Source organism: Caretta caretta, chromosome 1 (genome assembly GCF_965140235.1).
Source record: "Caretta caretta isolate rCarCar2 chromosome 1, rCarCar1.hap1, whole genome shotgun sequence".
Classification (NCBI taxonomy): domain Eukaryota; kingdom Metazoa; phylum Chordata; order Testudines; family Cheloniidae; genus Caretta; species Caretta caretta.
The window spans coordinates 40592809-40616172 of record NC_134206.1 but is presented as its reverse complement, the minus strand read 5'-3'; the positions used below and the strand labels follow the sequence as shown (position 1 = coordinate 40616172).

The window sequence follows — 23364 nt, the reverse complement described above, 5'->3', positions numbered from 1 at the left end:
GATGTTACCAATCACCATACAAGGCACAAAATATTTGTGTATATCTGCATGCTTAAGAGTGCACAACTGTTAACAGAAGACTGTACATGACAAAAAAGAAAATTACCATCTGGAAGTATGCTTGGTTGCCAACTTTTAAGGATTTTATTTAATTCCTGCTCAAATGTCTGGTAGCTTGGATTAACAAATATATTGTCTTTTCGATTGCTTCCATACAAGTACTAAAAACAAGAAGAACAAAGAATATTTACTGTGTTGGGAGAATTAGTGACAAAACAATGTATGTTATGAGCCAGCATTTCTTCTCAGAAAACAATGAAATTTTTTAATAGTATAGCAGTTGTAGGTTGGCTATAAAACAAAGTAGTGTAGCATTTAAGTCACATAACATCTAATATTGGGTACAACAAAATTAAAGATAAAAATATTGGAGAAAATATTAAAGATAAAAATATTGGTTTAATTAGAAGCGTAATTCACATCAATGAACAGGATTTTTTAAAAATCTCTAAAAACCAAAGTATTTAGCTATGGCACCAACACTTATTTTTCATTTCCAGCTAAGTCTTCAGAGTAGATACATTTTTAGCAGGACGACATTTTAAATGTAAAATGTGATTACTGACAACAATACAAATGACAGAATTACCGTTACTTCTAACACAGAGCAAAGAAAAATATTTACTCATGGTAATGATATGCAGCATTACAAGAAAACTGGTAGACTGTGCAAGGCGCCTGAATATTCAGCAGTCTAATGTCTAATTATCTTAATCCTCTTGATCTTGCAGACAGAAGTGGTTGCTCTTTTGAACATTGACGAAGAATTAATTATGAGGGCTATACTAGTATTTGACATTATCCTCTCTGGAGACATTTCTAAGAAATGGAGTATTGGCTTCTTAAAACTTCCACTTCAGTATTATCGTAGTGAAAACAAGCCTGTTGCTAGTGAATACAATAAAAGTGACAGACTGAAAAACATGTTCTCACTTCTGGAAATGGCATCTTTTTCTGTACACATCCTTGAAATAACATTAAAACACAGCACGTATATGTATTAAGCAGAAGTTCAGCATATCTGGTCCTGAACATACTGATGCTTTTTTCCAAGTGTCCCATTTAAAAATATATTCTTATGTGCTTTCAAAATATATCAAAGTCAGAAAAACTAATACAAGTAAGGTTTCTACACAACCCCCATTATGCTCAAAGCCTATACCTAACAGAGAATAAGGCTCATCCGTGCTACACTATCTAGTCCCAAAACTATGGTAATTCTACTGGGGGGAAGAAATGTTCTCTGTCCTTCTCTTTGCGTTCCCCAACAACCTGTTGGACAGTATTAGTACAAGTTCCAATACTAAGTTACTAAAACATGCTGATTAGATTTAGAGCCATGGGAATTTCCACTGTATCTGAGTGAAGGCTTAATACTGTTCTCAATTCATTAGGGGTTTTTTTTTGCCTGCCTTGATAATTTCTCAGCTTTCTTCCTCAATATAAATGTTACTCCTTTGATCTGAAAAGAGCATACACTTTTCTTCTGGTAAAATTTGTTGCAATCATAATTTCCCCTAATGTACTGATCTCTCAATTTAGTTTTCCTCCATTGAGTAGTCATCTGGTTTATTTGAATATACAAGTCTGAGGGGTTTTTTTCATATTAATTTTGTTTTATTACTAGCAAAATCCTTTAACAACTAATATCTGACATAAGCCTTCCTAACTTACCAAAGCCCCTTCTGCTTAAGTCCTTTCACAGTTTTCCTGGAAGTTATACTTATTCTCCATTCCACGGATTCCAGTCTAGGGTTGTCAGCTAGGAGGAAGGGATGTAATGACCTAAGAATTGAGTTGTGTTTTGTTCCACATAGGGACAATGGGATCAAATTTAGTACAATGTAAGTTAAAAATATTCTCATTGCTAGGCCCCAGGAGAAAGTCTGAACCTGCTTCTGCTTGCAGAGAAGGGAGAAAGGCACTTGAGGATACCTTCCTTAAAATGCACAAAATCTGGCATTAACAAGTGTACTTGCTGTCACCTTGACTGCGCGTGTGTGTATATCCTCTAATCCCCAATTCATTTTTGTCTTTGTGGACTGTAAGCTCTTTAGTGCAGAGACCATTTCTTCCTATGTGTTTGAACAGCATCTAGCACAACTGAGCCCTAAACCCCATTGGGACCTATGGGCACTATCCCAATTGAAATATGAAACACAAATACAAACAACAGTTGCAATGGCATGATCAATAAAGAATGCTACTCCAGTGTCACAATATATTATTTTTGTATTAGGATTCCTGATATTCATGTCCATGCAAGACAAAGCACTTACTATAAACTTAATATATGCAACAGAAAAATAATATTTGCAACAGAAAAATAGGCAAGGTAGAGGAGATAAAAGGGCAATTTGGAGAGAGTACAACTATTGGGAGAGCACTATTTTATAAGCAGATGGCTTATTTTTTCAGTACTGTATATCTGATCTTTTAAAAAATTTAATAAAAAGTTCTGATGTCAGAGTGATAGAAGATCATGCAAGGACAGTGGTGGAAAGCTACCTGAGATTAAACTACATTTTCTTAAATATGTTGTATATTTTGCCAAATAAAGGATGTTGTCTTTTCTTTGTGGCAGATATTTGGAAGTTATTGACTAGCTCCCACTAGAAACTAAATAGTTGGAGAAGAATTTCTTAAAATATTTTTGATTGTTTAAGGGATTCATTATTTGATTCCAGTCCCTTCCCTTAACAATAAGAAAGTTTAGCTACGGTGAGAGCTGGTTAAAGAAGAGCTGGTGCTCTATATGAAGACACATATATAAATGAGGTTTGGACTGATTGAAATTTTCAGCCTTACTGTTTTCAGCTTCGAATTTAGAATGTTTAATCTACAGACTGCATTGTGCACCACAAAGAGAAAATAAAAGTGAGATGCCCCTCTACGTCAAAGATAGAAGTTACGGAACACATTCTTTATCTAAGAATCTAATGGTCTTTTACAGTGTTTATCTGCAATGGAATTATAGTGGCTCTTTTCTGATCTGAAGTATGACAGAATTTTAAATCACTTTGTGTAACTATTAAACCTTTTTACATTCCACAAAATAAGACAGGCTAACAATAGTGCTCAGTATTAGCAAAGGCAGCTCTGCCCAATAAACATTCCACCACACAGCTGTCCCCTCCATCGACTAATGAAAAATTAGTCATCATTATCGTGATCAATGATACTACCACAGTTTGTGAAAATTCTCATTTTCTGTGTAGATACAGTTAACTATTTCATTCTGCTTTATCATTAGATCATCTTAGGCAATCCACACAAATTTCAACACTTGAAAAATTGTTTTTGTCAGACACAAGTGAATGTAAGGCAACTCATTCCTTACCTTCATTTAGCACAAGGTTTAAAAGCATCATGTTGCACCACCTTTCTTTCAAATTTCCAGATGTGTTTGTAGTTCATCATCAAAACACACACCTTTCCATTATGTAATTTATATCATCTCTCTGCATTCCAAATTAACACAGCTCCTATGTTCATAATGCCTCCTAGCCATTATCAACCAATAAATCCACATTTTCTTATCCCCATTCTTTCATTAAAGCATAACACAGAGTCAAATCATCAGCTCCATAGTATACTGGATCTTCTTGATTACTAACCTCCTGAATCCCAAGACACAGATAATAGATGCTGTCAGGTGTATAGTTCTCTCCATTTGGTCTTCGAATTTCATTGACAAAACGTGCCAAGCCATAGTTTAGCTCAGCTACAGTATGCAATAGCAGATCTTCCTTTAATTTCACAGACTTTGCTGTAAAATAAAGATAAAACAAATATAACATTACACAACAACATTAACATTACTTGCTATGGGAGGGAAATGGTTTAGATTAGAGGGTCTCAACCTTTTTCTTTCTGAGGACCCCCAACATGCTATAAAAAACTCCATGGCCCACCTGTGCCACAATAACTGGCATATAAAAGCCAGGGCTGACGTTAGGGGGTGGCAAGCAGGGCAACTGCCTGGTGCCCCAAGCCACAGGGGCCCCCACAAATTACATTGCTCAGGCTTCAGCCCTGGGTGGCAGGGCTCAGGGACCTGGGCTTCAGCCCTATACGGTGGGGCTTCAGCTTTTCGCCCTGGGCCCCAGTGAGTCTAATGCTGGCCCTGCTTGGAGGCCCCCCTGAAACCTGCTCGAGGCCCCCTAGGGGGCCCCAGACCCCTGGTTGAGAACTACTGGTTTAGATATTCTCTGCGCAGACTAATAAGTGAGTTCCAGTGTTGTACCTGGTATATTTGACCTAAATTCCGCAGCAAAGCCACCAGATTCAAGGCTATGTTAAATGACAACACTGCACTGTGCCATGATGGGAAGAATATCACCCACCATGGAGAATTTACTGTCATGCCAGGCTGAGGAAAAGGTGGAGTAAGACAATAGTCCAAGGTATTAATTCAAATACAGGGAGTGCGGGAGGGAGGTTTCAGAAAGAATGGCTGCATTTCTGGTGTGTATATGCCTGTGCTAAGGCACATGAGAGACTAGCAGAAGAGGAGAGTAGTGGCCCCAGGGACCAAGGTAAATGCGGATACCAGAAGAGCTTTGCAGGAAGGGCACCTGCATTCCATAGCTCCGAAGCCTGCTTGAGCAGAGCCCCACATTCAGGTAGAGGTTAGAAGCTGTACACTGCCAACTCCGTTCCCAGCTGAAGACCTCTTAAGGTGTGAACTCTGGGGCTGGCTAAACGATAAGGAGAATGAGTGGGCTGCTAGAAAACCAAGGGGCCACAATAAATGCTGACAGCTAGGGTGGTCCATCCTGTTTCACACCAGGAGCACAAGACCCAGGATTCAGAATCTAGTGCAGAAAGTATCTTTAGGAAAAAGCCATGTTTGTGGGAACTTGGAAAAAGAGTTAAGCAGCCATTTTCAGAAATAAATAATCCTGTTGTACACAGGATTTGATTAAAACTTGAAAACACTAGTTAATGTTTTATATTAAGAATTAGTTTACAAAAGGTGACGAGTTCATGAAAATATAAAAGTTCTTATAAAAAATAAAAATTAATTACAAATATGTGGGCAATACTTACTTGATTTCAGTTCCTCTAATACTGGCAGATCTTCATCTAGACTCCTAGTTTTTACCCAGTGTTTCCACGCATTTACACCATATGCATATTTGAAAGGAAAACTACACTCTGAATTCTCAGAGCTATCATCATGAGACTGGTATTCTGACACTGCTTTTCTCTTCACTCCCTGTCATTGAAATAAATCTGTAAATATTACTGCTTATTAAACTGTTCTAACTTATAGTCAGTAATATTACCCTTATCTGAAAACAGAGAAACTAAGCAAACTATAACAAACTGCCAGCCAGATTTTGAATTATAAAACTGAAGTTGCAATATTTGTTTCATTCAGCTAGAATCAGTAGGTGGGTCCTTATACTAAAGACACTTCCAAGAACAGTTCTACTTGTGCTGACTCAAGTACTTCTAAGACACCTAACAAAGTGGTATCTAAGATAGATGAAGTTAGATGGGCTTTTTTTATGATAAAGAAGCTGTTGCATTAGAAATACTAAGAAACACACACACACACCACAGTTCACAGAGTTAAGATTATAGGATTAATTTTCAAGTCCTCATTTTGTAAGTATGCAAATCAGGAAGGCAGAGGTGCAGCTAAAAGCTGAGTCCATCGTTCATTTTGCAAACCACACCCAAAAACAGGGAGGCTGAACCTGACCCCTTCTGAAAATATACTAAATACCGAAAGAACAATTCCAGCTTGTGGAGGCCTCACATTTAAATTTAGTAAGCAAAATATAAAGAAGGCTTAAGAAACCCTAATATTAATAGAATTTTCTTCATCATTTAAAAAAAATGCTATGAAACAGTTTGCTAGACTACAGTTCTTGTAATCCAAACACTGCACATTTGTGCTGGTGCCCGTGTGCCACAATGGGAAACTGACTGGAAACAGACTATGAACAAAAGAATCTGGCCAATCTATCTTCAGTACCTAAACTGAGTGAAGTGCAAAAATGGATATGAAGAGCATAAACAACGAAAGCCAACACTTTAATGATCAGGATGTTACTAGTAGCATACATGTGAAGACATTTCTTTAGGAGTATTTATTAATATTATACACTCTGTTTCAGTTATTTTGCACACTAAGAGTAGGATTGTCAGATAAAGTAGTGCATCTTCACTAAAAACTTATGGCCTTAGAGAAAAGGATGCCAAATCTTACATAGTTAGAAGTCTGAGGATTTTCCTTATACAGTCTGGCGATATTTGGTATATATGACATCTTTCCCAATAAAAGGAAGCTGGTGCTATTTCTATAGTAATGTTTTTGCTATATTCTTCCAAATCTCTCCCTCCAAAAAGTGGATATAATGCTCATAATGCATGTCCCCATTTCCCATTTTATAGCTTTTCGATATTGACAGGTATAGGCATGGGACAATTCTGAGGTACCATCCCAAAATCTCTAGGACAGGAGTTAAAACATGTGACAGTGCATCTATAGGGCAGGCTCAAAGAACAGCATCAACAACAGTGACTATTTGCCTGGCAAAGCGTCAAAGTGTGTGCCATATATAAGGCTGCTCAGAAAAGAGGAAGTCACTCACCTTGTGCAGGAACAATTGTTCTTCGAGATGCGTCCCCCTCTGGGTGCTCCATTGTAGGTGCACTTGAGTCCCTGTGCTGCCGATCGGAGAACTCTGATAATGTCCGTTCGGGGCCGGCACATATGCTGTCCCTCGCCTCATGCTCTGCTACGAGGCTAACCAGCATGCATGAGCGAACCCCCCTCTGTTCCTTCTCTATTGCTGAGTCCCTGACTAGAAGTCCGAAATACAGGGGAGGAGGGTGGGTAGTGGAGCACCCATAGGGACACCCCCTCGAAGAACCATCATTAGTTATTGCACAAGGGGAGTAACTTCCTCTTCTTCTCTGAGTAGTGTTCCTAGGAATGCTCCACTGTCAGTGACTCCCAAGGAGTATCTCCAATGGGAGGCTGGGGCTACGGAGTCGAGTCTGTTATGGATGACAATACTGCGGAGCTGAAGACAGCATCAGAAGCAAAGTCCCCAGTAATCGCACAGTGTTCTGCGAAGGTATGTGCAGATGCCCAGGTTGCTGCTCTACAGATTTCCAAGACATGTACGTTCTTGAGTAAGGCGACAGAAGAGAAAATGGATGTGGGGAGTGTGTGGGGATTCCGGATGGAGGTATTACATTGAGAACCTCATAGTAGTGTTTGATACAGTTTGAAGCCCATTTGGAGAATCTCTGGACCGATATTGCTGCACCTTTAGACCTTCGCAATGAAAAGGAAGAGCTTAAGAGACTTCCTAAAGGCCTTTATCCTGTCCAGGTAAAAGGTCAAGGATCTCCTAATGTTTAGCGTGTGCAGAATAAGCTCCCTGTTATCACGGTGAGGTTTAGGGTAAACAGTCAGGTAGTGAATCAGTTTATGTGAAAAGACAAGGTCACCTTGGGAATGAACCTGGGTCGCGGTATTGCCAAGGTGACTGCCACCAGAAAGGCCGTCTTCATCTACAGATATGTGAGCAAACAAGTAGCCATGGGGGTCAAAGGGCGGTCTACTTAGGCTCTTAGTACTAGGTTTAGGTCCCATGTTGGGGTAGGATGTTTGGGTTGGGGAAAAAGGTTTACTATACCCCAAGGAATCATTTTGTGACTATGGCCGCTAGGTGAACTTTGAAATGAGAATTGTCCTGATTTCTTGGGAGTCAGTATATAATTTAAGACCACTGGAAGATTAGCAGATGTCTGGGAAATTTACCTGGAATCACACCAGACCTGAAACCTGGTCCACTTTTGCAGGTAAGTATGACGGGTAGTCCATTTTCTACTGTGTAACAACACTTCCTAACCTCCTCAGAGCAGGATCTTTCTATGTGCTAGAACCATGACGGAGCAAGGCCTTGAGTCGGAATATCTGCAGATTGGGATGAAGTATGTGTCCTTTGTTCTGTGACAGGAAGCATGGAGTGGGTTGGAGAGAGATCAGAGGGCATGTCGCCAGTTATGACAGGTAAGGGTACAAACATGTGTCTTGGCCAGATGGAAGCAATCAGTATGATGTTTGCTCTCTCTCTTTATTTTTTAACAGGACTTACAACAGTAAGGGGAATGGGGGAAAAGATGTAGAGAAGGTCCCTGTTCCACAGAAGGAGGAAAGCATCCCCCAAGGAGTGTCCTATTCCTGCCCTAGAGCAGTAGTGTGGACACTGTTCAGCTAAGTGGTGAACAGGTCTGTAGTCGGTCCCCCCCACCTCCTGAACAGTATGTGCAGTACTGCTGAGTTTATCTCCCATTTGTGGTCACGTGGGAACTTGCGACTGAGACGGTCCGCTATCGAGTTTTGTACTCCTGGAAGGTACGCCTCTGACAGTATGAGTATAAAGCTGTGGGAAATGGACCGGTTCCATAGCTTTAGTGCTTCCTTGCAAATGGAGGATGATCTGGCACCTCCATGTCGATTTATGTGGTACATACAAGTGGTGTTGTCTGTCAAGACTCGTGTGTGTGTGTGTACCCTTGATTAGTGGAAGGAAGTGGCTGCTGGCATTCCTGACCAGTCTAAGTTCAAGGAGGTTGATGTGAAGAGACATTTCCATGGATGACCACTGCCCTGTCTCGTAAGATCGTTGAGATGTGTGCCCCATCCTATGAGGGATGCGTTGGTGGTAAGGAGTAATGAGGGGAGTTTGTGAGAAAGGGATCCCTGTGCAGACATTTGCTGGGTCCCTTCCACCAGTCCAGAGAGTGTTTGATTTTGGTGGGCAGTGATAAAGGTTCATCTAGTCTATCTTTGTTTGGCGTGTAGCAGAGCTGAACCACATCTGGAGGCACCTCATGTGAATTTTGACATGAGGTATCTTGGATGCGCCTGCCACCCTATATCCCAGAAGGTGGAGGTAGTGTCTGACTGATATTTGAGGGCTGATCTGCACTGTCTCTATGAGCGTGACCAGTGTGTGGAACCGGTGCTGTGGTAGGAGCGCCCTCGCCTGTAACGAGTCAAGATTCGCTCTTATGAACTCTGAGTGCTATACAGGGGATGAACACTGATTTTTGGACATTGTTCTGGAGACCAAGTTCTGTGAACAAGTCTACAGCAGTTTGGGTAACCTGGTGGGCCTTGTTGAAGGAGCAGGCTCTGAGGAGACAATCGTCCAGGTAGGGGTAGACCATAATCCGCTGAAAGCGTAGGTGAGCCACCACTATGGAGAAGACCTTGGAGAACACTCTCGAAGCCAATGAGGGGCTAAAGGAGAGTACTCTGTACTGATCTCCCGTGTACCTGCTCTATGCTCTCCTGGCCCACTGTAAGGCTCTGTCTACATTAGCACTTTTATTGTTACAACTTATGTCGCTCAGGGGTATGGTTTAATTATGTCGATGGGAGAGCATAGAGCAGGTACACGGGAGATCTTATAGTGGTGCAGCTACATGGGTACAGCTGTGCCACTGTAAGCTCTCTAGTATAGACATAGCCTAAACCTGAGAAATTGTCTGTGGGAAGGTAGGATCGATATGTGGTAATAGGCATCCTGCAGGTTGAGAGCTGAAAACCAATCTCCCTGTTCCAAAGATGGAATAATCGCTGCTAGTGTGACCATCCTGAATTTTTGAGCTTTGACAAATTTATTCAGTGCTCTGAGGCCCAGTATGGGTCTTCCACCTCCCTTCTTCTTGGGTATCAGGGAATAACAAGAGTAGAAACCTTTTCCTTGTAGACCTAGAGGTACAGGTTCTATGGCTCCTAGATGGAGTAGGAGATCTATTTCTCATCGTAATAAACTCTTGCAAGAAGGGTCCCTGAAGAGGGACAGGGAAGGGTGCTGGGGGAAGGTGACATGGATAGAGTACCCATTGTGGAGGATTTACAGGATCCTCTGGTCAGATGTTATTCATTCCCAATTGTTGTGGAATGAAGCAAGGTGGTACCCAGATGCGTGCAACAGGTTGGTCAGTTGGTGTTGAGGGGAATGGTCTGTCAGTGCCCCAACCAAGATGTCAAAACTAATGTTTTGAGGTGGATGTTTGTGACACGGAAGACTGGGACCCGATGGTTTACATTTGGAAAATCTGGATTTTTCATTTGAGGCTCATGATAGCGTTGAGTTGGAAAATGTGGAGTGCAAGATTTATGCCTGAGGCTGCAGATTAAATGACCGGAGGGTGGCCCTGGAGACTAAAGTGTATGGAGGAACATGTCAGTCTTCTCGGCAAACAATCTGGTGCCTTTGAAGGGAAGGTTTCAGAGTAACAGCCGTGTTAGTCTGTATTTGCAAAAAGAAAAGGAGTACTTGTGGCACCTTAGAGACTAACCAATTTATTTGAGCATAAGCTTTCGTGAGCTACAGCTCACTTCATCGGATGCAAAGCTTATGCTCAAATAAATTGGTTAGTCTCTAAAGTGCCACAAGTACTCCTTTTCTTTTTGAAGGGAAGGTCCTCTACAGTAATCTGCACTTCTTTAGGGAAGTCAGATAGGTGCAACCAGGGTGCTAGCTGCATAATCCCTGCTGTAGAGATGAACCAGGCTGCTGTGTTGGTTGCATCAAGTGCTGATTGGAACATTGTCTTGGCCACCAGTTGTCCCTCACTAACAATGGCCCGAAAACTGTTCATGGTGCAACTCTGGGAGCTGATCAATAAAAGCGTTAAGCTTGGTATAATTGACATAGGCGTATTTTTGCTGTCAGAGGTTGATAGGTTGCAATTCTGAATTGCAGTGTGGTGGAGGAATAGGCCTTTCTCCCAAATAGGTTGAAGCGCTTCCAATCCCTATCACAGAAGGTTAACCTCACTTGGTGTTGGAGACCCCAGGAGTCTACTGCGTCCACAACAATAGAATTGGGGAAGGAGGGGGAATGGGAAAAAAGAAATTCCGTATCCCTAGCTGGGATGTAATATTTTTTTTAACAGCCCATTTGCAGGTGCACATGATCAATGCTGGAATTTTCCACATAAGCTTGGCTGAGTCCAGAAGGGCTTCGCTGATGGGGAGGGTTATTCTGGAAGAAGAGCTTATAATAGGTGTCTTTTACCTCAAGAGGTATCTGCAGTGTGTCTGCCACCCTTTTAGCTAGATCTTGAAATACCTTAACTCGTCGGCTAGAGATGGTGGAAGGGGCATCACTGCCTCGTCTGGGGAGGAGGAAGAGATGTTGGTCTGTGGTGTGACTTCCTCCTCAAATCCACCCCCCTAACTGTTCCTCCATGATCTCGGAAGCTCTGGATGCCATGGCTCAGGGAGAGCGCCTAAAAGGCTCACAGTGGGTCATGCTGTATGCTTGGAAGACATGTAGTCTGTACGCTAGCCAAGGATCCCGGTAGAGCCACTGGTGCAGAGAAAAAGGTCTTGGTGGTTATGGTATGGCTAGCCATGGGCACCATGGTTGAGGAGCAGGTGGAGGGTATGACTGAGGGGGCCCAGGTTGATAGTGAGCACTGTAAGGGTGAGAGACAACCTCCTCCTACACACTATCTAATTCATCACAGGAGACTGGAGGTGCATGACACAGTGCTAGTGAAGATTCCGGTGCCCAAAGAAAACTTGGTATCAGAGCCCTGGTACCAAACAAGGGAGACTCTGGTATGTCAGATACCATGAATTCTCTAGAGTGTCTAAATTCCTGTGGTGCAGACCTAATCAGTGCCAACGGCAGTTGTCGGGGGGCTGGCGGCACAGAGTATTGGGGATCTTGGCCATACAGAGTGCTCCAAGGCTGGATGGCTCGCTGTTGATGGTGCTGATGGTACTGCTCATACTGGCAGTGTCTTCTTAGTGGTGGCACAGTCTCTGTCCTTTCCCTTATCCATTGGAACCGTTGCTTCAGCGCCTATGCCCATCAGGTCTTTAGGCACATCAGTGGTACCTGCCACTTCAGACCCTCGAGCGCTATGGGTACCGTCTGGACTATCTCTGTACTGATGATACCAAATGTGCCAGTGATTTTTTTCTCAGGGCTCACAGTTCTCTTTTTTAAAGCCTTAAGTGAGGGGGTTCATGGTTGTTTTCTTTGCCCCATAGTCCTTAGATGTTAAGAAAGAGAAACTAAAGAAAGCTCTAGAACTAAGAGAAAAGTATTAACTAACTACTGAAGTGCTAAGAGAGAGAATCTGAAAAATGGACTGTTAATAGCTTCATCTCTAGCCGGGGGTGTTGAGAAGGAACTGTGAGGAGTTCGCCCGTGGGTGCTGCTTAGCCTCGTGGCAGAGCATGGGGAGGGGGGACAGTGCATGTGCGGGCCAAATGGACACTGCTACCAAAGTTCTCCGATCGGCAGTGCAGGGACACAAGCATACCTGAACTGGAGCACCCATAGGGATACGACTCTAAGAAGGAGGCTAGGAAAAGAGCAACCCAAACACTGCACCTTCTTAAAAAGAGAGCAAGCAAACAATCTCAATGGCCCCATATGATTTACAAGATACACAGGGACTTTTACTAAATTCTTCTCCCATGCACACATGGACAGAGCAGTCTTAGTTTTGCACTTTATGAGTTTAGCCAAAAAAAAAAAAATCTGCAAACCATACTGTGCATCTGCTAAGAACAATTTTTGACAAATCTTAACTGCTAATCAAAACCAATGTTCACCAGAACACTCAAAGGCACTTCTCAGTGAGTGTTTTTTTGATCCAAATTTCAGCTTTTCTGTACCCAATCATTGTCTTTAGAACTGTTAAATGCAACAGCATTTTTTAAAAAACATATCTTACTTTCAAAAAATATGGAGGGAAAATATTTCCCCCCGACTCTCACTCAAAATGGTCACAACTGTTTTTGCTCAGATTTTCAACAACCAAAAATCAAACTTGGTCAGCCCTCAAACCTGGAAAATTTCAGAATGGAAACAAAGTCTGGGAAAATTTTGAGCGATTGAAAAATACTTATAATTGTTACTTATAGCGGCTGCTCTAGTAAGCTAATACATTTATATAATTGGCTGAGCAAAGTAAAGCTCTACGCTCAATGGAATTTCTTGGAGGGTCAGTAAGTTTGGCCACCACTGATTTAGTATTTCCACTTTACAAGTAGGGGAACTGAGGCAGCAGTAAACAAGGCTATGCAAATCAGTGGCAAAGATGGGATTAAACCCCAGAAATTAACTGGCAACCTCTCTCTTACTCACTCTGCCCGATGACAAGTCTGGAGTAAGTATTACACTGAATTAATTTCATGGCACTGAATTAATTTTACTATTTGAACAAGTGCACTATTTCATTCCAAAGCAATTAAACATATTAATATTTTAATTAGCAATAACTTCAGTTTTCACAGTGATCTAAAATTTAGTCAACCTGCAGTGTACAAAGTTTTTTTGTATTTGAATCACATGATCTATTACCTTCTTTTTAGGTCGAGGTCTTGGCTGTTCCTCATATTCTTCCCCAAAGACAAGAGGCAGCAAAAATTCATTTTCTGTATCAAGCTCTTCAGCCGCTGCAAATATATTAGAAACTTAAGTTTCATAAAACTTCTGAGAGATTACATGGTCCAAGATTATGAATTACATAAATCTGCACTAATACAAGGAGTCTATTAGAGTACACAGATTATAATGTTCTGCTAACATTTGTTGCAGGACCAAATGTGGAATTTCAGAAGAGGCAATTCATTCTGTTTTGGTATTTTATATGAAATACCAATTTCAAAAGCAATTTAATGATCAAGAAAAATTTTCAAGTGGTCTGTTACATGGTGAAAGCCTACCAACTGTGATATGTAACCTATCACATAAATCTATCTCTGTATCAGATGACTGGCGGATAGCTAATGTAACGCCAATTGTTTAAAACTGCTCCAGAGGTGATCCTGGCAATTACAAGCCAGTAAGTCTAACTTTAGAACAAGGCAAACTGGTTAAAATGATCGTAAAAAAAGATTTATCAGACCCACAGATGAACACACTATGTTGGGAAAGAGTCAACACTGCTTTTGTAAAGGGAAATCATGCCTCGCTAATCCGTTAGAACTCTTTGAGGGTATCAACAAACATGTGGACATGGCTGATCCGGTGGATATTGTGTACTTGGACTTTCAGAAAGCCTTTGACAATGTCCTTCACCAAAGGCTCTTACATACAGTAGGCAGTCATGGGATAAAAGGGAAATTCATGGATCAGTAACTAGTTAAAAGACAGGAAACCAAGGGCAGGAATAAAAGGTCAGTTTTCATAGAAGAGAGGTAAACAGCAAGGTTCCCCAAGAATCTGTACTGGAACAAGTACTGTTCCACAATTACTCTTTCAATAACACAAGAACCAGAGTTCACCTGCTGAAATTAATAGGCAACAGGTTTAAAACAAACACAAGGAAGTACTTCTTCACACAACCCAATCAATCTGTGGAATTCATTGCTAGAGGATGTTGTGAAGGCCAAAAGTGTAACACGGTTCAGAAAAGAATTAGATATGTTCATGGAGGAAAATGCCATCAATAGCTGTTAGCCAAGACGGTCAGGGATGCAACCCTATGCTCTGGACACACCTAAAATCTCAGATTGCCAGAAGCTGGGATTGGACGATGGGGTATGGATCACTTGATAAACTGCCGTTTCATTCATTACCTCTGAAGCAACTGGCACCGGCCCGTTGGAAGAGAGGATACTGGGGTAAGTGGACCATTGGTCTGACCCAGTATGGCCATTCTTATGTTTTATTAAGAGAGGTGCCTAACACATCACTTTGCAGTTTTGCTTTCACGTATGCAAACTTTGGATCAGACCTGTGATCCCACTGTCTGAATTAACAAATAATGGTATTTCTATACAGCAACTAGAAACCTGCAGCTGGCCTGTGCCAGCCAACTCAGGTTCACAGGGCTCGAGCTGTGGAGTATCTAGCGGCTGTGTAGACATACCCTTAGAGAATAAACAGTAGAAAAAAAACAAATTAGGGTTACATTACAAAATGTACTTTGTTCACTTATTTTTGTTTATAACAAAATGTAAAGTTAACATTACTAAGTCTTCGATTGCCTTTTGGAGCAGGCACAGTCTTTTTGTTCTGTGTTTGTCAAGCACCTAACACAATGGGATCTGGTCTGTAACTAGGGCTTCTAGTAGCGATGGTAATACAAATTATTCATTATAAGGTAAGGCCCCCCAATACTGCATCTCTAATTAACCCCTGAGAGGTGGAAACAAGCCACCAATTTTTGATCAGGACACACAGCAAAACGAAGACAGACTGGATTTAAAGCTGCAGGCTGTAATTTTATTGACTTTTAATATTAAAGGGGAAGTCAGCCTTCCTTTAACTACTAAGCACTGACTGAGTTCAGAGTGGGGCTGAACAGCATTATGCCACACATCCAAGGAAAGGATTACTCAGCCGTTCAGTCACTAATATTCTTCAAGATGTGCAGTCCATATCATATTCCACAGCTTGCGATTGCAGGGGCCGTGCCTGTGCCAGAAAACTTTCTAGTCTGAAGCATCTGTGTGGCAGTGCATGAACCCTTACACTCTAAAGCATTCCAGTGAGGGTATAAAGGCAGGAACCTCCTCATCACCCTCAGTTCCTTCACCACCTTCAGAGCTCAGGGCTTGGAGAATTCCCAAGTAGTAGTAACAGCGGGTGGGTTGTGGAATATATATACAGACTACACATCTCAAAGAAAATTAGTTACTGTACAGGTAAGTAACCTTTTTTATTATGAGCGATAGTCCGTTATATTCCACAGCAGGTGACTTCCAAACAGTAGTCCTTACAGTCCTGTCAAACCTAGCCTCATCCCTGGTCACCTACACCAGTGTGTAATGCTTCATAAATGTGTGGCAGATGTCCCTGATGGAAAGGCACACCAAAGAAGCCACTGATAGAGACAGTATATGGAGGAATGCACTAACACTTTGTATGGAAGTAGCAACCCTGCAAGTCAAAATCATGGTGTGATGCTCCAGACAGATAGTCTCTGGGTGGGTACTGCTTGACCCATAATCCTTTCCCTATAAGCAAAAGAGGAGCCTAGGTGATTTCTGGAAGGGCTTGACCCTGTCCAATAATATAGCAGCGCCCTTTGCACATCCAGCGTGTGCAAACTCTGTTTCACTCAACCTTCAGGAAGAACACAGGTAGGTTGATGGTCTCACTGATGTGGAATTCCAATGCTACTTTTGGCAGGAATCTTGGACGGGGCTTCATTGTCCCCTCATCCTTGTATATAATGGTATCTGGAGAGTCCCACCATTAATGCCTGAGTCTCTCCATCCCTTCTGGCTGATGTGATTGCCAACTTTTATGGTGAGATTGAGCCATTGGCAACAGGCTCGTTGCCCTAAAGGGCTTCCACTAGCCCAGAGAGGACCAAATTAAGGTCCCATGCTGGGTCTGGGTCCTTAAGTGGTGGAAAGAGTCTAGAGACGCCTTTCAGGAACCTCTTTGCCATTGGCTGTAAGAATACAAAGGAATGGTCAATCAACAGACGGATGGCCAGCTGATATGGCCACTAGGTGCACTGCCAGGGGCCTTAGGAAACACTCACTTGCTTTAATTGACATAGGTACTCCAGTGTATCATCCTGGATGCTTCCCTGAACAGGAGGAATATGGCACCCGTTGGCCCAGCCGGAGAATCTCATCCATTTCAAAATATAAGTTGTCCTTGTTAACTCCTACATGCTGTTTATCATACCTCCTGCTCCTCCAGCGAGCAGGACCTCTCTGCTTGAGTCAACCAGAAAGCATCCACATGGTTAGACAGAGTGGAGGTTTGGTTGCAGCATCTCACCTCCATTCTGAGCCAGAAGTTCTGAGACTACTGGAAGCATGAATGGGGGTGCTATGGAGAGGTTGAGCAGGTCTGAGTATAAGGTGCGTCTTCTGGGTCATGCATCCGACGATATAGAGGATGTTTCATTTTCGTCTTCCACAATGTGAGCCAGGGTGTGTCCAGAGTCCCTGAGGCAACCTTAAGAATGCTTTCCCCAGTCCACTCTCAAGGCCAAATGGTACCTACCTCCTTTTGTCTAAGACCCGCTCCTTCCAGGAGCCATGCTATAGTGCTCTATTTGGAAAAGTTTCTTTCAAAGGATGAGGAACTCACTCATATACCCTCAGTCTGCCGAAGCTGAAAGAAGTGGTTTGGGACTATTTAGAAAAACTGGACGAGCACAAGTCCATGGGGCTGGATGGGATGCATCCAAGAATGCTAAAGGAGTTGGCGGATGTGATTGCAGAGCCATTGGCCATTATCTTTGAAAACTCATGGCGATCCGGGGAGGTCCCGGACGACTGGAAAAAGGCTAATGTAGTGTTTATATTTAAAAAAGGGAAGGAGGAGGATCCAGGGAACTACACGAGAATCAGCCTCACCTCAGTCCCTGGAAAAATCATGGAGCAGGTCCTCAAGGAATCAATTCTGAAGCACTTAGAGGAGAGGAAAGTGATCAGGAACAGTCAGCATGGATTCACCAAGGGCAAGTCATGCCTGACTAATCTAATTGCCTTCTATGACGAGGTAACTCGCTCTGCGGATGAGGGGAAAACAGCGGACGTGTTATTCCTTGACTTTAGCAAAGCTTTTGACACGGTATCCCACAGTATTCTTGCCAGCAAGTTAAAAAGTCTGGGGTGGATGAATGGACTATAAGGTGGATAGAAAGCTGGCTAGATTGTCGGGCTCAATGGGTAGTGATCAATGGCTCCATGTCTAGTTGCCAGCCGGTATCAAGCGGAGTGCCCCATGGGGGATTGTTCAATATCTTCGTTAATGATCTGGAGGATGGTGTGGATTGCACCCTCAGCAAGTTTGCAGATGACACTAAACTGGAAGGAGAGGTAGATACTCTGGAGAGTAGGGATAGGATACAGACGGACCTAGACAAATTAGAGGATTGGGCCAAAAGAAATCTGATGAAGTTCAACAAAGACAAGTGCAGAGTCCTGCACTTAGGACAGAAGAATCCCATGCACCGCTACAGACTGGGGACTGAATGGCTAGGCAGCAGTTCTGCAGAAAAGGACCTAGGGGTTACGGTGGATGAGAAGCTGGATATGAGTCAACAGTGTGCCCTTGTTGCCAAGAAGGCCAATGGCATTTTGGGCTGTATAAGTAGGGGCATTGCCAGCAGATCGAGGGACGTGATCATTCCCCTCTATTCGACATTGGTGAGGCCTCATCTGGAGTACTGTGTCCAGTTTTGGGCCCCACACTACAAGAAGGATGTGGAAAAATTGGAAAGTGTCCAGCGGAGGGCAACAAAAATGATTAGGGGACTGGAATACATGTCTTATGAGGAGAGGCTGAGGGAACTGGGATTGTTTAGTCTGTGGAAGAGAAGAATGAGGGGGGATTTGATAGCTGCTTTCAACTACCTAAAAGGGGGTTTCCAAAGACGATGGATCTAGACTGTTCTCAGTGGTAGCAGATGACAGAACAAGGAGCAATGGTTTCAAGTTGCGGTGGGGGAGGTTTAGGTTAGATATTAGGAAAAACTTTTTCACTAGGAGGGTGGTGAAGCACTGGAATGCGTTACCTAGGGAGGTGGTGGAATCTCCTTCCTTAGAAGTTTTTAAGGTCAGGCTTGACAAAGCCCGGGCTGGGATGATTTAGTTGGGGATTGGTCCTGCTTTGAGCAGGTGGCTGGACTAGATGACCTCCTGAGGTCCCTTCCAACCCTGATATTCTATGAATCAACCACCCAAAGAAGGAAGACAGTAAAATGTAAAGGGATGACATACAAAATGATGGGGTCTAAATTAGCTATTATCACTCAAGAAAGAGAAGTTGGTATTTGTGGATAGTTCTCTGAAAACATCTGCTCAATGTGCAACGGCCGTCAAAAAAGTTAACAGAATGTTAAAAGCCATTAAGAAAGGGATAGATAATAAAACGGAGATCATCACCATGCCACTATATAAAGCCATTGTATGCCTGCATTTTGAATACCAAGTGTAGTTCTGGTCACCCCATCTCAAAAGATATTGTAGAACTGGAAAAGGTAGAACAAAGAAATGATTAGGGGAATGGAACAGCTTTCATACGAGGAGAGATTAAAAATCTGGAACTGTTCAGTTCAGAAAAGAGATGACTAAAGGGGGAAATGAGGTTACTTATCTGTAACTGGAGGTTCTTTGAGATGCATGGTTCCTATCTGTATTCCACTGAGGATTACGTGCATGCGTCATGGGCCCAGAGCCAGAGCTTTTCAAAAGAGTGGAATCCGTGGGTCCTCCACCAAAAAATTGACCAGATCCGCAGCAGAGGGGAAGGAGGGCGGGATTGGAATACAGCTAGGGACCACACATCTCAAAGAACCTCCAGTTACAGGTAAGTAACCTCCCCTTCTTCTTCGAGTGATGGTCCCTACTGTATTCCATTGAGAGTGATTAACAAGCAGTACCTAGATAGGAGGAGGTTACGATGAGGAAGACAGAACAGTGGAACAGAGGACCACCACACCAAACAAAGCCCCTGGCACAGAATGACTAGAGCATAATAAGAAAAGGTATGTACTAAACTCCACGTGGCCACCTTACGTATGTCCATAGGGGCCACTTCATGGAGCATGGCCACAGTTGATGACTGCACTCTCGTGGAATGGGCCCGTATCCCGCTTGGTTAGGACTGCCCTAACATCTGATAGAGTGTAATGCACCCTGAGACCCACTCTGAGATTCTCTGACTGGAGACTGCCTGCCCCTGAATTCTCTCTGCTATGGCAACAAATAGTCTATGAGATTTCTGGAATGACCTCGTCCTTTGTAGGTAAAAGGCCAGGGCCCCTACGTGCATCAAGAGAATGAAGCTGCCATTCCTCCTTTGAGGCGAGTGGTTTGGAAAAGAAGGTAGGCAGACGTATGGGTTGGTTGAGGAGGAAGCAGGAAACAACTTCTGGTTGCAATTTGGGGTGCAAGCACAGGGAGACTTTGTCCTTATGGAATGTGACAAAGGGGGATTTGCCATCTTGGCCTGTAGTTCACCAACCCTTCTTGCAGAGGTAATAGCAACAAGGAAAGCGAGAGAAAGTAAGCAGGAGGCCAGAGGTTCAACGGGTGAGTTCATCAATGCCGTCAGGACTAGACTGAGGTCCAACCGAGGAGAGACAGGCTGACTGGGAGAGTATTTGTGTACAAGGCCCTACCAGAATCTGGGAGTCACAGGCTAAGTGAAAACTGAATTCCCATCCACAGGAGGGTGGAAATCTCTGATAACCACTACATGCACTTTAATACAGCTGAGAGCGAACCCTGAGACCCAGAGAGGGAAACAGATTAAGAGCATTGGGATGCCCTTGGCCTCAGTGGAAAGACCCTTCTGGTGGGCCCTGGAAGTGAAATGTATCCATTTAACTTGGTAGGATCACCTCATGGAGTCCTTCCTGCTACTGGAGAGGACATCTTGCACTGCCAAAGAAAATTCCCACGCTAGCGGAGGTGTCCATCCAAAAACCGAGCTCTCACATAAAGCATCTGTGGATTGGGCTGCCTGAGCCTGCCGCTGTGTTGTGTGAGCAGTACTGGGAACCTCAGAAGCAAGAGTGGAGGAAACCAGAACTGGCAATCAGGATGGCTGTTGCCCTCTCACGTGGGAGTCTGTGAGGATGCGGGGCAGGAGCAGTAGGGGAGGGAAGGTGTAATTGATTCGGTTTGACCAGTCGATGCCCAAGGTGTCACCCTATGAATGGGCACTGAACCCTCCCCTGGAACAGTACTGGATGTACTTGGTGTTGGCATGAAAGGTAGTCACCAACCAAAAAAGAAAAGGAGTACTTGTGGCACCGTAGAGACTAACAAATTTATTTGAGCATAAGCTTTTGTGAGCTCACGAAAGCTTATGATCAAATAAATTTGTTAGTCTCTAAGGTGACACAAGTACTCCTTTTCTTTTTCCAGATACAGACTAACACGGCTGCTACTCTGAAACCAATCACCAACCATGTTGTGCAACTCCCATTTGCAGTTGGTCACAAAGTTCCTGCTGAGAGCATTGGCAATCACATTCTGAGTCCCCAACAGTAGGATAAAGTATGCAATGCACCACTTCCAGAGGTGTGTCGTTTCTGCACACAGCGTTGGGAGCCTTGTGCCTCCTCACTTGTTTATGTAGCAAATCACAGTGTTGTCATCTGACATAACGAGAACATGACAAGATTAGATGGAAGGTAAAAATACGTGGCATGCCCTACGTACTGCCCGAAATTCCAGGACGTTGATATGCATCCTGGCTTCCCAAGTGTTCCAAGCTCCTTGCATCATGTGATAGCCCACGTGGGTGCCCCAGCAATCAAACGATGCATCCATCATCACCATACTCGGACAGGATGGAAGGAAGGGCATTCCACAGCAAACCTGGAGAGAATCTGTTCACCATCGAAGGGAGGAGATTACTTCTAGTGGACCAGTGAGAACGGTGTTAATGGGTTGGCTCACAGGGGAGCATACTCCCTGCAATCATAGTTATAGACAGCAGAAGCACAGGTGAGCAAAGGCCATGACATACATGCATGCTGTCATGTGAACGAGGAGGGAGAGAAGTTCTGGCTGAGACTGGGGGTTTGGATGTCACTGAAGCAATCAGGTCCAGTTGTGTCTGGAACCTGACCTTCGGCAAATAAGCACGTGCGGAGGTTGCATCAGTGTGTGCCAATGAACTCCAGGGACTGTATATAGGGTGCAAAGTTGATTTTTCACTCACCCCTAGGGAGAAGAGGAGTAGAAGGAGCTGGGACGTCAATTCTCGAGCTTCCCTTCCGGGCCATGCCACCAGCAGCCAGTCATCCAGGTTGGGGAAGACAAGGACTCCCTGTCATCTGAGATGAGCCGCTAACACGGAGAAAACCTTCGTGGAGCAGTGGTAAGTGCAAATGGGAGAACCCTGTATTGGAAGTGCTGAGGACCCATATGAACCTCCGGAACTGTCTGTGGGTTGTGTGGATGTCGACATGGAAGTAAGCATCCTGCATATCAAGAGCTGTAAACGACATGCCTTTTTCTAGAGAGGAAATGATGGCCGCACGCATGACCATGCAGAACTTTGGCTTGCGAATAGAACGCTTGAGGCATTGGAGATACAGACTTGGTCTACATCCCCCCTTCTTTTGGGGCACCAGGAAATAACTGGAATAGAACTCTGTGCCCTGAAAGGTTGTGGGCACTGGCTCTCCTGCTCCTCTCTGCAAAAGGGAGTTCACCTTAGGGCAAGGATACTGTCGTGAGAGTGGTCCCTGAGACAGGACTGGGGCAGAGAATGTGGAGGAGGTAGCATCAAACTCAATCACATAGCCGTGTCGAGTGACATCCAGGACCCACCTGTCCACTGTTATTGCGCTCCATGCTGGCAGAGAGAGTTTGAGACTGCCCCGAAAGGGGGTGGCTGGCAAGAGTGCTAGTGTGCAAAGTGGCCAACGGTTCTCTAAACGCACTCAGAAATATTGTTTAAAAGAAGATTGAGTATATTGCGCATAGGACTGTCCCCACGGATGGGATCTTTGTACCTTTGGGCGCTTCTGTGGAGTCTCAAAGACTCGCTGGTGGTAGAACTGGGGAGCTCTGTAGCGTTGTATAGATGGCAGGCAATAAAATTTGGGCACTGGTGTATAAATGCCTAGTGATCACAGGGTGGCTCTAGAGTCTTTGAATGAGTGTAAGCAATCATCCATCTTCTGATGGAAAAGGTGTGAGTCATCAAAAGGGAGGACCTCAGTTGTGCTATGTACCTCCCTAAGGAAACCTGAGGAGTGTAACCAGCATTCCCTCCTCATGACAATTCCAGTTGCCATTGTACACGAGGACATGTCTGCGGAATCAATCACAGCCTGAAGTATAATTCTAGTGACCAACTTGCGCTCCTCCAAAACAGCTTGAAAGCGGGCACAATCTTGCTGCAGTAGCTTGTTAACAAAGTCCACCATCTGGCCAAAGCTGCGTCCCAAAGTCCTTAATCATAAGAAATTACTACAAAATCAGTAAAATCCTATGTACAAGAATAAAAACAGTTTTTCTGTAAAGTTTAGAAAGTACATCACGAAGGATGAGAGAATAGCAGAAGCTCCAACTCAAACCATGCAGCAGTGAGAAAGAACTGAAGTCATGGTTGGTCCACCCCACCCTTTATCGCCTCAGGCGAAATCATGAGACAGTACAAGGGCACATGCGTGGACCAATGGATGCTATTACTTTAAAAACCTCTGGCCTCATGTACCTGGTGCATAACTCTTAGTGGAATACAATAGGGACCATCACTCTAAGATGATGACAGAGGTCTATAAATTCATGAGTAGTGTGGAGGAAGTGAATAAGGAAGTATTATTTATCCTCTTCACATAACACAAGAA

At 43.6% G+C, this 23364-nt stretch overlaps 1 protein-coding gene across 10 annotated transcripts in view; it reads right to left on the bottom strand.

The window, feature by feature from the left end:
• Positions 1-23364, bottom strand: part of ZMYM2 (zinc finger MYM-type containing 2) — a 185814-nt gene that overhangs the window by 6694 nt on the left and 155756 nt on the right. For 9 of the 10 annotated variants that reach the window (XM_075127291.1, XM_075127313.1, XM_048845169.2 and 6 more), the window contains 4 exons: positions 13434-13528; positions 5113-5281; positions 3678-3829; positions 107-221 (listed from right to left, as the gene is read on the bottom strand). In XM_075127291.1, coding sequence (XP_074983392.1) covers positions 107-221; positions 3678-3829; positions 5113-5281; positions 13434-13528 — 531 coding nt within the window. Of the gene's footprint in view, positions 1-106; positions 222-3677; positions 3830-5112; positions 5282-13433; positions 13529-23364 lie in introns of those variants that run through there. The other variant, XM_075127319.1, reaches the window with a different exon arrangement.